At 43.0% G+C, this 16,934-nt stretch overlaps 1 protein-coding gene across 1 annotated transcript in view; it reads left to right on the top strand.

The window, feature by feature from the left end:
* COL24A1 (collagen type XXIV alpha 1 chain) overlaps window positions 1–16,934 on the top strand; it is a 333,005-nt gene that overhangs the window by 288,755 nt on the left and 27,316 nt on the right. The window contains exons 54-56 of the mRNA XM_061633547.1: window positions 8,799–8,834; window positions 8,940–8,966; window positions 11,854–11,919. Of these exons, the coding sequence (XP_061489531.1) occupies window positions 8,799–8,834; window positions 8,940–8,966; window positions 11,854–11,919 (129 nt within the window). The remainder of the gene's footprint in view (window positions 1–8,798; window positions 8,835–8,939; window positions 8,967–11,853; window positions 11,920–16,934) is intronic.

Below are 16,934 nucleotides of genomic sequence, written 5' to 3'. Positions count from 1 at the left end.
CATAACTCACCCAGAAGTTCTTCACAGCTGATTCATTGACAAATCTCTTTTTTGCTGCAACAATTTAAACCAAGTGAAAAAAGAAAATAGAAAGAAGGATGCTTGTCTGCCTGTTAGAGTCCGTTTTTCTTTGAAGAAAAGATAAACATGTCGCTGTAATCAGCTAGAGCTTGATGAAAGTCTGTCCGGCATTGCAGTTTGAACCTTCTCTCATAAATAAATGAAATCCAGTCCTCCCCACAAAAACAGGCTTTGTGGTTAATCTCTACGTTTCTCCCTGCCCGGGAGAAAATCTTTACCAGTCAAAAAGAACGTTTTGACTGATTTTAAAGCTGAAAAAGCTTCTTCTGAGACGAGAGCTCGACTCAGAGGCAGCACAGGCAAAGCAACCCTTCCCGGAAGTCAAATAATATAATATAAGTTTCTTAATGTTGGCATGCCCTATGATACTGTAGGGATTTCTATTACAATGTAGAATCAGATCCTGATTGGTACACTAGCCCAGAGTAAATTTTATGTAGCAGAAAGAGATTGTTTCTGTCACCTACATGCCATCAATATACTTGCATCAGTGTGTTTTGCATACTATGAACTGGAGTATGCGAACTGGAGTATGCAAAACTGTATGTAACTGTCATGTTAATATCTCAGGTAACTCAACTTGCTGAAACTTCTGCGGAACATTGACATCATAATATATTTCCTTCACACAGACAAAAGTAGTAGCTCACAATGTATCCATAATTCATGAAGGATAAGGCACATGGAAATTCATCTTGATGTCATAGCAGTCCATTGAAACTGCCATGAGTAACCAGCAGTAATGCTGCTGAGATATGCTTGCAGGTACAGTGTAGTAATATTGCTATTGTATTGAAAGAGTATTTCAGGTAACTCTTGTTAATACATCAACAAAATAAAACATGGATTCAGCTGCCACCACTACTTAGTCTCATTCTGAACTCTTTTGCTAGAGTAAAGATCAGGATCAGGCCAACTGTAGAAGTAACTTAAACCATTCAAGACTTGTTCACCATTGTGAGATATCTTGAGACACATATCTCAGATCATAGCATAGATGACTGGAACAGCAAAATATCTTGGGCCAAAGCCAAGTGACTTTATTATACAGCCACAAGAGTGGCTGTATACTATAGCCAGTGTGGATTTTTCACATACCACAATGTTAAATTGAAAATACCCCCCATGCCATTCTGATACTTCCCATAAGCTCATTTCAAAACAAAACCTTGCAAAACTTACACTCCTGAACTCAGAAATGCTTGCTTAACAACCCTCTAAATTTTCATGGCAATACTCAAGACAGTCAGAGAGAACAGAGAGTTCAAAGTCTAAAAAGAGGCAAAAAACCCAGACCCCTTTTGGACTTTTTTCTGTCAGAGTTCTCATAATCTGTTGAAATTCATTAAAAATCACCCATGTTCACAGAGTACCTGTAATCCTATTACTGACCTTGCCCCATACTCTGACCTTCATCTTCTGCTGTTTAAAAGTTAAAAAAAAATGCCTGGCTGATTTTTAACTAATTTAAGAAATTTTGCATTGAACTAAATGATAGTGTCAGGCATGCTCAGTAAGAACCAACTGCCATTTGATTAATCGGGGCCACACCCATGCCAGACCTTTATTTCACATGAGACAGTCATGGCTTCCCTCAAAGAATCCTGGGAAGTTTAGTCTGTGAAGGGTGCTGAGAGGAGACTCCTATTCCACCAACAGAGCTCAAGTGGCCAGAGTGGTTTAACAGTCAGCCACTCTGATTGAAGGTCTATGAAGGGAGCATGGTGTCTCCTAGCAACTCTCAGCACCCTTCACTAACTACACGTCCCTGGATTCTTTGAGAGAAGCCATGACTGTCCAAAGTGAAATAAAGGCCCGGCGCAGAAGAGGCCAGGGACAGTTTTGGTTTAAATTTGGGTGAGAGGCTACATGTGCCTGCTGTTTATAATTGATCATGCCCACCTTTCCTTAAATGAAGTGGTTTAAACATAGCAGGCTGAAAACATGCATCCTCTTTCTTCCAACAGCTAGAGTCATTGCAACATATTGTAATCAGTCTGATTTTACATCAAACTGCAGTTTCAGATTCAACTGTTAATGCACCCAAAATAGAAATAGAACATAACCTCCAATTTGAAACACAAAAGGCTGACTTCACCATCATATGACACTTACCAATAAAAAGGCTTTGAAATTAATAAAAATAAATTTGACACAGATTTCTAGGATGAATAATGAGGGAAATAAAATTTTCTAGATTAGATTCTCTGTAGAAACATTAGTAACAGGAAAGAAGCAAAGTAAAGACACCAACAAACATACGAAAATATAATTCTCCATCTTTGGAGATGGCAGGTGTTGCCACCACTCACCATATGCTCAGAGGCACATCTTACCAAATTCTTCCAAGCTACACAGGAAGTGGATTGAACTGTGAAAAACCAACTCAAATTGTGTTTGCATTTTGACAAATTTGTAGGGCAGTACAAGGTCTCAGAGAGGTCAGGTCTCCTGCTCCCCTGGTTCATTCACTATAGCTGCCCAATCTCCCTGCTTTTTAAAGTTTGATGGAAATATCTGTGGGCAATAGGTATAGTCTTAAACCGTGAGGGTTTTTGCCTATTAGTGAATTAAGATTTTAGTATTGACTATAGGAATAACAGGCCAAAGAAAGCAGATTTTTCCTTCATCAGAACTCTCATCTTCAATGCAAAACCCATGCTGCTGAAGCTTATCTAAGAACAAAGCAAACAACAAAGACCTCTTAGAATCATGGTAGATATTGTGGTCTCTTCCCTGCCCCCCAAATATCTTTCCTATACAAGGACTTCTAGTAATCTGGTCCTAATAATTTTCAAGCTCATGGAAAACCTTCAAAGTAATCACTGGTTTCTGTGATTATTGGTTACATTGGTTACATCTGTATGCACAAACCTATGTATATTTGTTAGAAATAAATTCCACTATGTTCAGTGGTGCTTACTCCCTAATTCATGTATATAAGAATGCAGCCTTGGGCTCTTAATTTTTTGTGGACATTCAGTGTTTGAAGGTGTTTTTTGTTTTTTTGTTTTTGCTTGATAATCTACATTGCAGTGACAAACACTCAGCTTCCAGTTAATGGGCATTTCCATGGAGTTTAGTGGGAAAATGGCATCTCTGTGACATTTAAGTACTCTTTTTGCCTTTGAAATTCTTCACTCCTGACAACTAGCAATTGCCTTCCATTATGAATTCATTGCATGAAGGATTTGTCTTGAAAGGGGTATGCAGCAAAACCATTAGCTTAGCTTAGGAAGAAATGTTCTATGGAAGAAAAGTTCTATTTCCATCTATTTTCACAGACATCAAATAATTTTCATTCAGCTCTGCATTGAATCTGAACACATTCATTTGAGGCAAAAAAAGTTATTGGCATCCTTCCTAGATTTCTGAATACTTGTAACATGGAACAGTAAAATGATTTCTGTTTGAGGCATGAAGACTAATTTTTTTTAAAAAGGAAGAAAGGAATATTCTTTTTCTATGAATAATCAAGAAGTCAAAGTATACTGTGTTTCTTGGAAACGCAATATATTTTTTCTATCAGTTTAGTACTAGGAGAGTATATAGCAAGGATGTGCAGTGCAGAAATAGCATTCTTGTGCTTCTCTGAAGCCCTATAGAGACATGTTTCAGCATTATATCCTTCTGCTCACAATTGAAAACCCAAGTAAATAATTAGTCAGAAGATGGTAACAGATGCCATTGTGATTCTGAGTCAAACATGGTGCAAACTACAATGGAGTTCGTAGGAGTTTTGCAAGAGGTGCATCTCAAACCTGCCTTTGACCTATTCAGTATTAGAAAGTCACACACTAGCTGTCCTGTTCTGGCCTTGTGGAAGAGCCTCCAGGGCAAGGCTAACCTTAGTGAGCAACTTGCTCTGACAAGGTTTGGAAATGAACTGAGGCTGTGTACAAACCATACATTTAAAGCACATTACTTCCCCCAAAGAATCCTGGGAACTGTAGTTTGTTAAGAGTGCTGGGGATTGTAGTCTGTGAGGGATAAACTTTCTTACATTTCTACCCTACCTTTCTTTCATCACAAAACCCAAGGCAGCATACATATGGTTCCTAAGCAGTGTCTTACCTAGGCACTAACCTGACCCAGACCTGCTTGTCTTCAACAAGGTGGTGGCCTCATGTGCCTTCAGACCATAGTCTGGGACCAACAACAGTTCCCAGGATTCTTTAGGGCAGGGGTTCCCAACCTGTGGTCCGCGGACCTGTGAAGAACACAATTTGAATTCTATAGGGTTCTATGGAATTCAAATTATAATACAATAAAACACAATATAAGCCATCAAAGAAGCAATAAAAATACGATTAAAAATCATGCAGCATCTATCACAGTGCATTAGAATTGTGACAAGAGGCAGAAAAAATCATTAAATGGTCCACCAAGACCCTTGGCAATTTTCAGTTAGCCTGTGGGGGGGAACGTTTGGGAACCACTACTTTAAGGAAGGCAGTGTGATTTAAATGTATAGTTATGTACTCAGACGAGGCTTTCTGAGCCCAGAAATGTCAGCCTTACCATTGCCACTTCCTCCCATCTTGTCCACTTATATTGCAATAAGTTTTAACTTGGTGAATACAGTTGCAAGTGAGGAAAGGAGTCAGGAAAAACATGGCAGTGTGTATTGCTGATTTCTATAAAATTATTTTCAAACATAAAGTTAAATTTTTAACATTTGTAATTGGAGCAGTGAACTGAAAGGTGGGATACAAATTTAATGAATAAACATTTTAAGTGTGCCACAGATGTTTTCCTATATACACTGTATGAATCCCCATCTTTAATTTCAGTAGTTTTGAGTCCATTTGTGTCAAAGACTGATTGCATCTACGATCAAACGTGTGACACATTTCAAGTTAAGTATACCTGTTGAAATGTCTGTAGGATCAGGTTTTTAAAATCTCAGGAGGAAAAAAGGTTTTGGCCTTTGATCCTTTTTGCTAGCAGTTACATTAATTGCTTAAAAGAGTAATCTAATTCTTTGTTGCTGTTTGTTGTTATTAGGGCATTGAATTTATATTTTACTCCTTCAATGACTGATCATAGTATAATTTAAGCAGATTTATAAAGGCATTTCTGCACATAGCAAGGGAACATTCTAATGTTAGTTTAACCCATGCAGTAAACTAAATTCTAAGTGAGACAAAAAGAACTTTCATCAAATTTTTTTCATTATGTATATTTCATGGAGAGTTATGTTTACATGGTTAAGATGAATAAACTCTCAGTTTTCATTCATTTGCCTCTAAATGAGGCATCTTATGGAAAGAAGGAGCCCAAAACACTTTGAAAGCACTTTAAAACATGTTTAAAAAAAACAGAAGACTTTAAAACATATTAAAACAAAATTCTTTCAAAACATATTAGAACAAAACATTTTAAAAATAACTTTAAAAATATCTTAAAAAGCAAAAATTCCAGCCCAGATGCTGACTGGGATAAGGTCTCTACTTAAAAGGCTTGTTGAAAGAGGAAGGTCTTCCATAGGCGCCAAAAAGATAACAGAGATGGGAAGGGAATTCCAAAGTGTTGGTGCCACAACACTAAAGGTCCGCTTCCTATGTTGTGCATAATATATGCCAACAATCAGGTGATTATCAGTAGTCACAAAGTCCTATGCATTTGCAAATGCCACCAAAAGGCACAGGACTTGCAAGCAGCTGATCATCAGTGCCTACAAAGCCCTGTGCTTCAAAGGCAAAGGAACATGAAGCACTTAATGTCATGGTGATGCCAGGCAACTGACAGATGGATGACCTAAGAATCCAGCCCGCTGACTCGAAATTATTCCCCACTCCTCTGGTACCAATCCCCATGCCTCAAGGACTGCTTCCAGGCGAGTGGTTCCTTGTGCTAACCAATCATTGTTCTTCCATTGTAAGCTGCAAACAATTGCAATTGACTTTTCCATATTATTGAGAATATTGTGCGTTTTCTATATGTATATACAGCTATGTTCCATCCATGTCAGGAGGCATGAAATATGTGTGTGTGGCTGCTTCTTATGGTGAAGCAGTGAACTGCAGTAGCAGACTTAATAGTAAATAACTTTCTGAGCTGGCTCTGCCCACCCATTGGATCTTTCTGGGCAGGGAAGAGTAGAAAGGGTTTCCTTCTGCAACTGAACTATACCAGAACAACAACAGGTATTGGTCTTCCTGAACTCTGGTCCTATAACCTTAGTTGTGCTTTGGTCCTGAATTCTGGGTGGTTCCTTGTTCCTGCCACCTGCTTTGTTCAGTAGTCCTGGCTTGCTTTTTGGTATTGACTTCTGGCTTGCTCCATGGCTTCTGGTTCTTGGCTCTTGCCTCACCGCAGCCTCCTTCCCATGGCCCAGTCCTGACACTTCACATCAATAGGCAAGACATAGCTGTGCAGATGGAGCCCTTTGAAGCTCAGCATTCCTTTGCTTCATTTTTTTAAAAGAAAGACCTATATAGTGCTAAAATGCCATATGCTGTACTGTTAATTTTTGCATTGTGTTGTTATATTGCTGTAATACAATAATGCTAATTTTTAAAAAGATTTTTAAAAACCTTTTTTGTTACTGCCATTTTACCAACATGATTAATGGCAGTGACTGGAAATGTAGCTTTTATCATTTTAAAAAAATAACATTATAGTTTCATGATGTTACAGCATCACACCTCTTTCATTTAGCACTGATTAAAAGATGAATTTTAAAAGTTAATGGGGTCATTAAAGGGCATCCTCTATGAAAGGTATAATCAGTGTGCTAAGCTGTGATAGGTTCACTTTACTGATATACCACTGCTGACATCAAGCCTCTTTTAAAAAGATGGAAGAATAATGGCATCTCTATAGCTATGGAGATGGTACTTCTGTTCTTCTGAAAAAAGTCAGACTTTCCGCAGTCTGAGTAAAGATAGAAGAACAACAAAAAGAGAAGCAACCACCAGGATTTCAATGATTGGATGACAGCCTCTTGTGGATATCCCATAAAACGTGGGTAAACAAAGCATGGCAGTTCCACACTAACTGGTTAGTTGATGTGGTTTTATCTTATGATTTTAATGATTGTCTGTCCACAGACAGGGTCGGACAGACGGGAAACGAGGCTGCAGAGCAACACTGAGGCTTTTGAAGCCTTGTGATGCTTATATAGACAATTTAAGGAGCCAGCTGGGAAAGTGTCATTGCTGGATTTCTGGAGCAGGCAGGCAGAATAGATAAGGGAAACTGGAGTAGCAGAGAGGGAGATCAAAGAAAGAAAAACAGGAGACAAGACGGGAGAATGAGAAATGGGGGAGACTCGGGAGGAAGAAATCTTGGCTCACAAAAAGCAGGAACAGAGACACATGGAAAGAGAAGCTAATTTTAATAAGAGATCTGGGAAATTATACTCCTGTATAAAAGTACTACTATGATGACATGGATATCTGAGCTCTCCCAAGTAAGGATCTCACCAGGTTGTTTCTAAGGTGAAGAAAATAACGGGCTCTGAGGATCCTTGGGACCCAGGATGGGAGAAACTCTTAACAAAATTCTGTTTTAATTATGATATCTTTGCAACCAACCCTGGGATCATTTGATGAGGGGCAAGCTATTACAAATAACTATTTATTATTATTATTATTATTATTATTATTATTATTATTATTATTATTATTATTATTATTATTATTATTATTATTATTAAACTGCCTAGTGGGGAAGCACCCAAGATCTCCCTTCTAGTCCTCTGCCCAACACTTTAGACAAGGAAAGGCTTCTTGCTGCTCCCTCACACTCAGCTGTACAATGCTTGTCTGTGTTTTAGTAGAGATAACAAAGAACTAGAGTTGGGACAAGGGTTCCCTTGTTCCCTTTAGCAAAGAAAAATAAATCAGACTTTTAAGTGTCAGCAACAGCATTTTGCTTGCCCAAAGCATAGGGTGAAGTAAGGTCTGGAAGAGAGACCTTGAAGCATGACTGTGTACAGATGCTTTAGGGGATCAGTGACCATTACAGTCACAGGGAGACTTCTTTCCATATGATGCTTCTTTAAAAGTCAAAGTGCGACTTAATATTCCTAAGAAATAGAATATCCCCAGGAAAATGTTTCCCCATTATACCAGTGCAGATTTTCATTTCAAACAAAAATCCAGCAAAATCCAGCACTCAGTCTCAACATGTAGACATGATCTGGGAAGGTATTGTTTCTCTATATGTCATGCTTATTTAGTGTTCTGAAATAGACTTCCATACAGTTAACGTTAAGGCTCATGTTCACAATAGTTTAAGCATGACTAATAAATTAATAATATAGATTTTAATAAATGAACTTGTTATAGACTAACAGTCTGGCTGACAGAAAATTACACACAGAATTATTTATGTCTGTTACAGGCTTAAATCCTTTATTAAACCATTTCTAAATGCTAAATGTTCTCTCAACATAGAACTACACTTACTGAGTCTTTTTAGGTTGACACCTTTGGCAGAAAGGTTACTCAGTTTTTTTAAGTGCACAGGCTCACTTTTAAAAGTACACAGCAAGCATTTTAAGGAACTCAGACAAATGGTCTATAGTGTACTGAGAAATCTTTGTGTAGGTCACAACTAGTAGAGAATAGCCCTTGTCGCCCTGGTCCATTTTATAGCTACTTTATACACATTAAACTTTTCATTCTTCTTTGTAAACTACATTTCATTCCAAAGTGGTATATAGAGATTTTTTAAAATAACTGCATTTCATCATTGCTTTTACTTAGGGCCCTCAAGGACCACGAGGTCATCCAGGTCTACCTGTAAGTGAATAATAGATTAGTTTAAAATAGACATGACTGTATAATTGTATGAACCAGTCTTATATAGTATTTCATTCTATTTTTTCCCTCCCTCCTGCTTTCTAGGGTCCACCAGGGGCACCCGGTCCAAGAGTGAGTTGAATATGTTTCCTATGGTGGTATCAGCATTGGATAGTAAAATACAGAGTTAGGACACAATCCTCTAGAATTTCTGCAGAGTCACAATTAAGAGTGGATGGGAGATGAACAAGACTATTCTTGCCTAGCCCCCTTTCCTTTCAATGGAGCATCCATAGGAGGAGATTCTGGATGACTGTGGCCGCTTAGGAGGTGACATGCAGTACAATCCCATGTATGTTTAATTGGAAGTAGATCCCACTGAGTTCAGTGGGGTTTATTTCCACATAATTGTGCATAGGGTTGCAGCCTCAAACTGTATCTGGGCTTAAAAGATTTTTGCCTGACATTTTTCGCGTTATATTTATAAAGCTAAGATATATCTTGAGTCTGTATGAAATGTGTGTGAAGCAGTGACATCTTGAACCATCATGCCTGTATTAGCTATTGTTAATCTTTGTACACTTGGCCAGCATATAGAAATAACTCTTCATATTATTAGTTATCTAATAATACAGATAATCTTGTGAACACCTTCCCACCATGCAGTAGCGACTTGCAAGATGGGGAGGAGCCACAGTGCTAGCTTCCTGGCAGCAGCATCTCTGCTGCTTACCAGGAGGGGTGAGGCAGCTGGGAGGTCAGCATGGTGCACATACACCAGCAAATGCACTGGATTGACTCTGCCAGTGCACCCACACCACACTGACCTAACCCTGCTCCCATCCAGTAAGTGGCAGTGACACTACTACCAGGGAGCTAGCATTGTAGCTCCACCCTGCTGGATGAGCAGCTTCTGCCACCATCTCTATCCCTTACCTGAAGCTTTTCCTGCAGCAGTTGCACTTCTTTGTTCAACTTCCTGGGATATCCACATCTTACTGAAGCACCAAACTAATTTTAATGGCAGCAGTAGAATTATAAACCTGACTGGATTGCAACATGCTCTATGTGGAGCTACCCTTCAGACTGGTCCTGACGTTTCAGCAAGTGCAGAATGCTGCAGCTAGACTGGTGACGGGAACAAACTACCGCCACATGTGACACTGGTGTTAAAAGACCTGCAGTGTCTTCCCCTCTGCTACTGAGCCAGGTTCAAGGTTCTTGTGCTAGTGTACAAAACCCAGAACAACCTAGGCCCAGGATACCTTAAGGACCACCTTACCCTGTTCCTTCCAAGTTAATCACTCAGATCATCTGGGGGAGCACTATTAGTGGTTCCTGATAGGTCAGAAGTATGAATCATGTCAACAAGAAGTTGTGCCTGCAGTGTTGTGGGCCCACCACTTTGGGACTCCCTCCCATTAGAAGTCAGACAGGCACCGCCCCTATTGTGTTTCAGAGACGTGGTCAGAACTTTATTTTAGGATATTTCAACTGTTTGTTTTCATTTCATGAATGCTTCACTGCTCTTTTAAAATTTCCTTGTGTTTTTGTTTAAACTTTGAGTATGCTGTAAATTGGATTCCTACACTGAGCAGGGGTTTGGACTCGATGGCCTTATAGGCCCCTTCCATCTCTACCGTCCTATGATTTTAAATTTTGGAGGTTTCATTTATGTTTTAATTTTTTTTAATTGTACATTTTTATTCTTGTAAGCTACTTTGAGACCTAGATGATAAGTGGGATATATATATTTAAAATAAAAATCCTAGTTGGAAGGTGCATTGGAGATCAACTAGTCCAACCTTCTGCTCAGTGCATGATCTTCAGTGCAGGATACAACCACAGTATCCGTGAGAAATAGCTGTCCAGCCTCTGTTTAAATTATTCCAGTAAAGGAGCATCCATCAGTCCCAGAGGTAGTCTGTTCCATCGTCAGAGTTCGCGAATGAAATCTTGTTGCTGTTACATGTATAAAGAACACACAATTCCTAGGAAATCTTCATAAAGGGTAGTATCTAAGGGCACAGTCCAACTCACCCTTCTGCTGGGCTGGGGTGAGTTAGATGCTGTGGGTACTCAGCAGCGCCAGGAGGCTCGTGGCTGCACTGGCCTCCGTCGGCAGCAGCTCTCCGCTGTGGTGGCGATGTGGCTCCACTAGGAGCCTCCTGGCACAACCAGTAGTTTGCCAGGCATGGCCAGCCCAGCAGATGGAGGTCCAGTGGAAGGCCCAAAAATGGGGCATTCCAGAGGTTTGGGGGTGAGGAGCTGTGGGAGAGGACTTATGCAAGATCCTTCTTGTGTTCAGACCCCTCCCTTGGGTCCCAATCCCCCTTCAAACTCTGCCCCATTGTGGCCTACGGGGAGCGCTTACTCTCCGGAAGGCATGTTCACTGGAGTTGGCACTTCCTGGTCAGCTCATGCATGCGGCTCCCAATGGAGCGTTCAGCTGGGCTGGCAGCACCCCAGCAGGAGGAGAATCCCACTGAGCTTTCAGCCGGCTCCTCCTCCACTATCCCCTCTCTGCCAGCTGCCCAGCAGTTGGATTGGTCTGTAAATTATATTCAGAGTAGACCTGTTGAAATTAGTCACAACTAACTTAAACCCATTGATTTTATTGGGTCTACTCTGAGTATGGCTTCATCAACTAATACCCAAAGTATTTCACACTTTTAAAAACCGTCCTCGTCATATTTTCTCTTTTTAACCAGTATACAATCCATCCTCATTCACAACTTTACTACCACCCTTAATGGGTGACTTACGGCAGTGTTCTGCATTACAAGGCATGTATCAATATCTCTTACCCCTGCAGTATAGAAACAACAACAGTAGGAATTACAGGCATGCCCTTAACTTGGATTGACTGAAAAAGTATAGCAAAATTAGCATCCTCTCCCCGGTCTTTGGCAACAAGTGTTTTCATTCTGTAGCAAGCCCTGAAAAATGTGTGTAATTAAGTTTTGAACTTCTGCTAGTTTATTGTGGTGCTGATATTAAAATGTTTGATTACATACAGAAGCAAATTGACATCAATGCTGCTATTCAAGCCTTGATTGAATCAAATGCTGCATTACAGATAGAGGTAAAAATATTTGCATGCTTATATTATGTATACACATGATAATGATCACTCATTGAAAAGCAGTATGTGTTCACAAATACAATTTACCACACATTTATGAATATCATACTGCTTGGGGGGATGATTAGTGGTAAATTACATATATAAAAACCACAGGGTATAGAGAATAAGTTTTGTATCTGAGTCTTTGAGGCCTTTGATCTAAATACTGAAAACATGCAGCAGTGGTCTGCTTAATTTTCCATAGAAGGACTGCCATCAAGCGGTTTTGAAGTCAAGACTAGGGGCGTCAGGCCCCTCCCACTCTCCAGTTCATTCTTGCCTTCGTACCGAACAAGTTTGATTATTGCTAGTGTAGCTTATAGATAAGTCTTTCGTGTTTTGTGTGACAGGGTGGGAGATTTGTGTGTGTACGTTTTCGTTCCCTGTCCTGTCTTGCTTTCTTTTCAAACCATTTGTTTAAATCAGTTGTTGTCCCTGGGGAATTTCTTTGGAGGGTTCTCTTTTCCCTGTGGTTTTTTCCCCAGGAAGTTGCCTTATGGCGCTTCAGAGAGACCACAGCTGCGGTTCTCTCTTTTATAGGTGGCTGACACAGCTTTAAACCGGGGCTTGCGGCTGCAGCTGCCTGTTCCCTGCCGCCGCTTTTTTCTGTACTGTTTTCCAGCTGAACGGTGATTATTGGGAGACCATGGCTACGGCTCTCCCTCCCTTTGGCGGCAGACGCAGCCTGACTCCAGGAGTTTGCGGTTGCAGCTCCCTGTTCTGTGCCGCCGTTTTTTCCTGTCCTAGAGCCTGCGGCTGCGGCTCTTTTTTGCCTTTAGAGTCCCTTTACCTCCCCGGACTAGTTCCGCGGCATTTTAAATCTCGCCGCGACTGCCTTCGGAGCCTGCGGCTGCGGCTCCTTCCCTTTACAGTTCCTTTTGCCGTTGGCTGTTCCCCCCCCCCCCCGCTGCGACTGTTCCAGCGGCTGCAGGGAATTATCTCGCAACCCTGCCTTCGGCAGTTATTTAACTGGCTGGCCTTTTAACCCATGATTAAATCTCTCAGTCCTGCAGCTATAAAGCGTCTTTCAGGCCGCTTCCCTACGACCGTTTTTTGCCGGTCTCCATTTTGAGCTCGCTGGTGCTCCTTTGTGACCGCCATTGCTTCTTCATCGCCCTGTTGGTTTTCTGATTGGCTAAAATTCCCGGCTTTTTTCACGGGCGCCATTTTATTTGTCCCTATTTTCCCACCTTTTGTGTTCAGCCTATTCAGTACAAAAAAGGGGGGCCTAGCTTACAAGGGCTGTGGTTAGCAAAGCCAAAGGCTTCAAGTCAGCTCCCACAGCGCGATCTACCCGTTGTGTGTGTACTGCAGATAGGATCCTATAGTCCTACACAGGTTCCTTTATTAAATCTGCTGCTGCTGCTGCTGCCGCTTACTACTATTTGCTCCAGCACATCTTCGTCTGTGACTGTATCATCAAGGCTGTTTGAACTATACATTCTGCCCCATCCGTGGCCGTGTACTGGACTGTTTGAACTATACATTCTGCCCCATCCGTGGCCGTGTACCAAAGCTGTTGATACTATACAAAACCTGTTTGAACTGTACATTCTGCCCCACTCGTGGCCGTGTACTAAGGCTGTTGATACTATACAAAACCTGTTTGAACTGTACATTCTGCCCCATCCGTGGCCGTGTACCAAGCCTGCCAATTCGGTACATTTTGCCCCATCCGTGGCCGTGTACCTCGCCATCTGAGCCAGTGCATTCTGCCTCATCTGTGGCCGTGTACTGAGCCTGTTTGGGTCTGTACATTCTGCCCCACCCGTGGCCGTGTACTGCACCCCTCCAGAATATACAATGGCGGAACAGCCAGTAACAGCTCAGGCAACCAAGCCTAAACAATCTAAGGCAATCAAGCACAAGCACATCAAAGCGGTTGCCAAAACTAAACACATATCCAGCCACAAATCAACTAAGAGGGCTTGCTACATTTCTGTACCGGTTTCTGAGGAGGCTGGCCAGGAACCCTTAACATCTCTGTTTAATTCTCCGACCGCATCCTCCGAGGAGGACTTTGCAGGGTTTCCTGAACAGCCAGCAGCCAGCTCTCCCCCTCCTGTATTACCACCGAGGGCACATGCCTCTTCTCAGCCTACTGAACTATCCACTTCTTTGCCCTTGCAAGCACAACCACCTTCCACACCGGGGCTGCAGCTGTCTCATGAGTTCATATCGCAACTACAGGACATGCTGTCGTTCTTTTCTCAAACACAAGCACAGGCACAAATCGCCGCCATGCCACAGCAGAGGGTTAGCAGACAACCCGATGATCTGGATCGCTATGGTCACAATGAAGCAGGTCCATCATGTTCTCCAAACCCTTTTGATATTGCCAGAGGCAGATTCATCGATGAAGTCTCTGGTGGGGAGGACCCACCTTATGCTATGCAACCTGAAGGTGACGACTGGAGTGACCAGTCGGAGCAAGCAGAGGATAACTCATAATGTCTGTTTGATACCTCCGATTATCAGCCCCTTGCTCGCAGAGTTCTTAACACCCTTGGTCTACACTCTGCACAACCTGCAGCTGCCACTCCCACAATTAAAGGGGCCAGAGTACTGAAATCTCCCGCACCAGCGGAGCACTACTTTCCAGACCCTATTGCTAAGCTGACCTACGAAGAATGGTCTCACCCTTTGCAAACACGCCGTTTTAACGCTCTTGCAGACAAACTTTACTCCTTGGCTCCGGAATTTACTAGCAAACTAGCCGTCCCTGGAGTCGATGAGCCCATATCCAGTCTGGTTTCCAGATCCCTCTTGCCGAGGGAAGGAGAGTCCCACTTAAAGGACGCCACTGAGCAGAGGCTGGGCTTTGCCTTACGCAAAAACCATGAGGCCACCGCCTTCGCCATGAGAGCTTCTGCATCAGCTTCCATCTTTTCCAGGGCAGCGATGATGTGGTTGGATGACCTCTTAGATGATCCCAATCCAGATCCTGTAGCGCTAAGGAGATCACTGCTTAAACTGCACAAGACAGCTGCATTTGTGGCCGATGCCACCCTGGATGCAAATCAGCTGGGAGCACGAGCTATGGCAGCTCAGGTAGTTGCTCGACGGACCCTCTGGCTTCATCACTGGCAAGCGGACTCTACAGCCAGAGTTAATTTATCAAGGGCACCTTATTCCAGCTCCTTACTGTTCGGCGAGGAAGCCCTAAATGCTGTGCTTGTTGACCCCAAGGACGCTCGAAAGCCTGTCTTGGCCACTGTCAGGAATGTCGAACGCAGGCCTTTCCGACGTTTCACCCCATACCGCACCACCCAGCCCTTTCGAGGAATGCGGCCCGGAGGACGTGGCCGCGAATTTCGTAATTACGATTCCCGCCCCTTCAGGGGAACCTGGAACAGACGTTTTCCGGGCAGAGGTCAGTACCAAGGGCGCAGAGGTACCTCAACGTCCTCATATAGGGGACGGTCTCGTTAGCACAAACAGTACTGACGCGATACCGGTTGGGGGTAGACTGCTCCTGTTTGGAGATCATTGGCTGCGTCTGACTCAGGTCGCCTGGATCAGAGAGCTTTTTTGTTATGGCTATGCGATCCAAGTTTTGGGCAACACCTCCGGACAAGTTTCATCCCTCCCCTTGTCCCAGGGCACCAGCCAGGCACTGCATCGTGCAGACTGCCATACATCACCTCTTGGACATAGCGGCGATAGAGCCAGTCCCTACAACAGAGAGGTCGGAAGGGGTGTACTCCCTCCTATTTGCTGTGCCCAAACGAGATCTGTCATGGAGGGCGGTATTGGACCTCAAGTTCATTAACTGTTTTGTAAAGTATCGCAGGTTCAAAATGGAATCCCTCCACTCCATTACAGAAAGCCTGCAAGAAGGAGACTTTCTGGCTTCTATCGACCTAAAGGAAGCGTATCTCCATGTGCCCATTTGCATAGCCCACAGAAGATTCCTTCGGTTTGCTTTCGGCCCCCAGCATTTTCAATATCGAGCAATGCCGTTCGGCCTCTCATCTGCCCTGAGAGTCTTTACCAAGGTGCTACTCATACTAGTGGCTTACCTCCGGCTTCAAGGGGTCCATGTCTACCCCTATTTGGATGATCTTTTAATACGGGCGAGTTCCAAGGAGCTGGCTCATCGCCATCTAATGCTCACACTCCATGTCTTGCAGGCCTATGGCTGGCTAGTCAACTTCGACAAAAGCCAACTTCAACCAACCCAATGCCTACAACATCTAGGGGCGATGTTGGACACCCTGCAGGCGACAGTGTCCTTGTCCCCAGACCGCATATCTGCCATCACAGACATCGCGTGGTCTCTGATGCACCAAACAACCGCAGATGTCATGCTTCTAGCCAGGGCTCTCGGAAAGTTGGTGTCCACCATCCATATTGTGCCATGGGCTCGAGCCCATACTCGCCACCTCCAGTGGGCTTTGTTGCCGTTTCAGCAGGACATTGCCAGCTCAAATCATTGCACAATTCCCTTGAGACCCGCACTGTGTCTTTCATTCCACTGGTGGACGAAGGTCCAACACCTTACCAAGGGCACTCCGTTCAGAGAACCCCGCAGGACTGTTATCACCACATATGCCAGTCTCCTTGGCTGGGGAGCCCACTGCAACTCCCAGTTCGTTCAGGAGGTTTGGACCACAGTAGAGCAGACTCAGAGCATCAATTGGCTGGAGCTAAAGGCTGTCCACTTAGCTCTGCTTCATTTTCAGTCTCTGTTCCCTTTGGACCGTGTTCTCATTTGAACGGACAACACGTGTGCAAAATCACATTAAAACAGACAGCACCAGGTCCCGTACTCTGCAGAACCTAGCTTACCTCATCTTCGACTGGGCAGAACAACATCTACAGTCCCTGAAAGCAGAACATCTCAGAGGGATTTGGAATGTGACAGCAGACTGGCTCAGCAGACAACAGGTTTTTCCGGGAGAATGGAAACTTCATCCGACCATTTTCCATCTTCTCCAGCGTCGGTTCGGCGTCTTCTCAGTCAATCTGTT

Source organism: Rhineura floridana, chromosome 6, assembly GCF_030035675.1.
Source record: "Rhineura floridana isolate rRhiFlo1 chromosome 6, rRhiFlo1.hap2, whole genome shotgun sequence".
NCBI lineage: Eukaryota > Metazoa > Chordata > Lepidosauria > Squamata > Rhineuridae > Rhineura > Rhineura floridana.
This window is presented reverse-complemented; position numbering and strand designations above follow the sequence as displayed.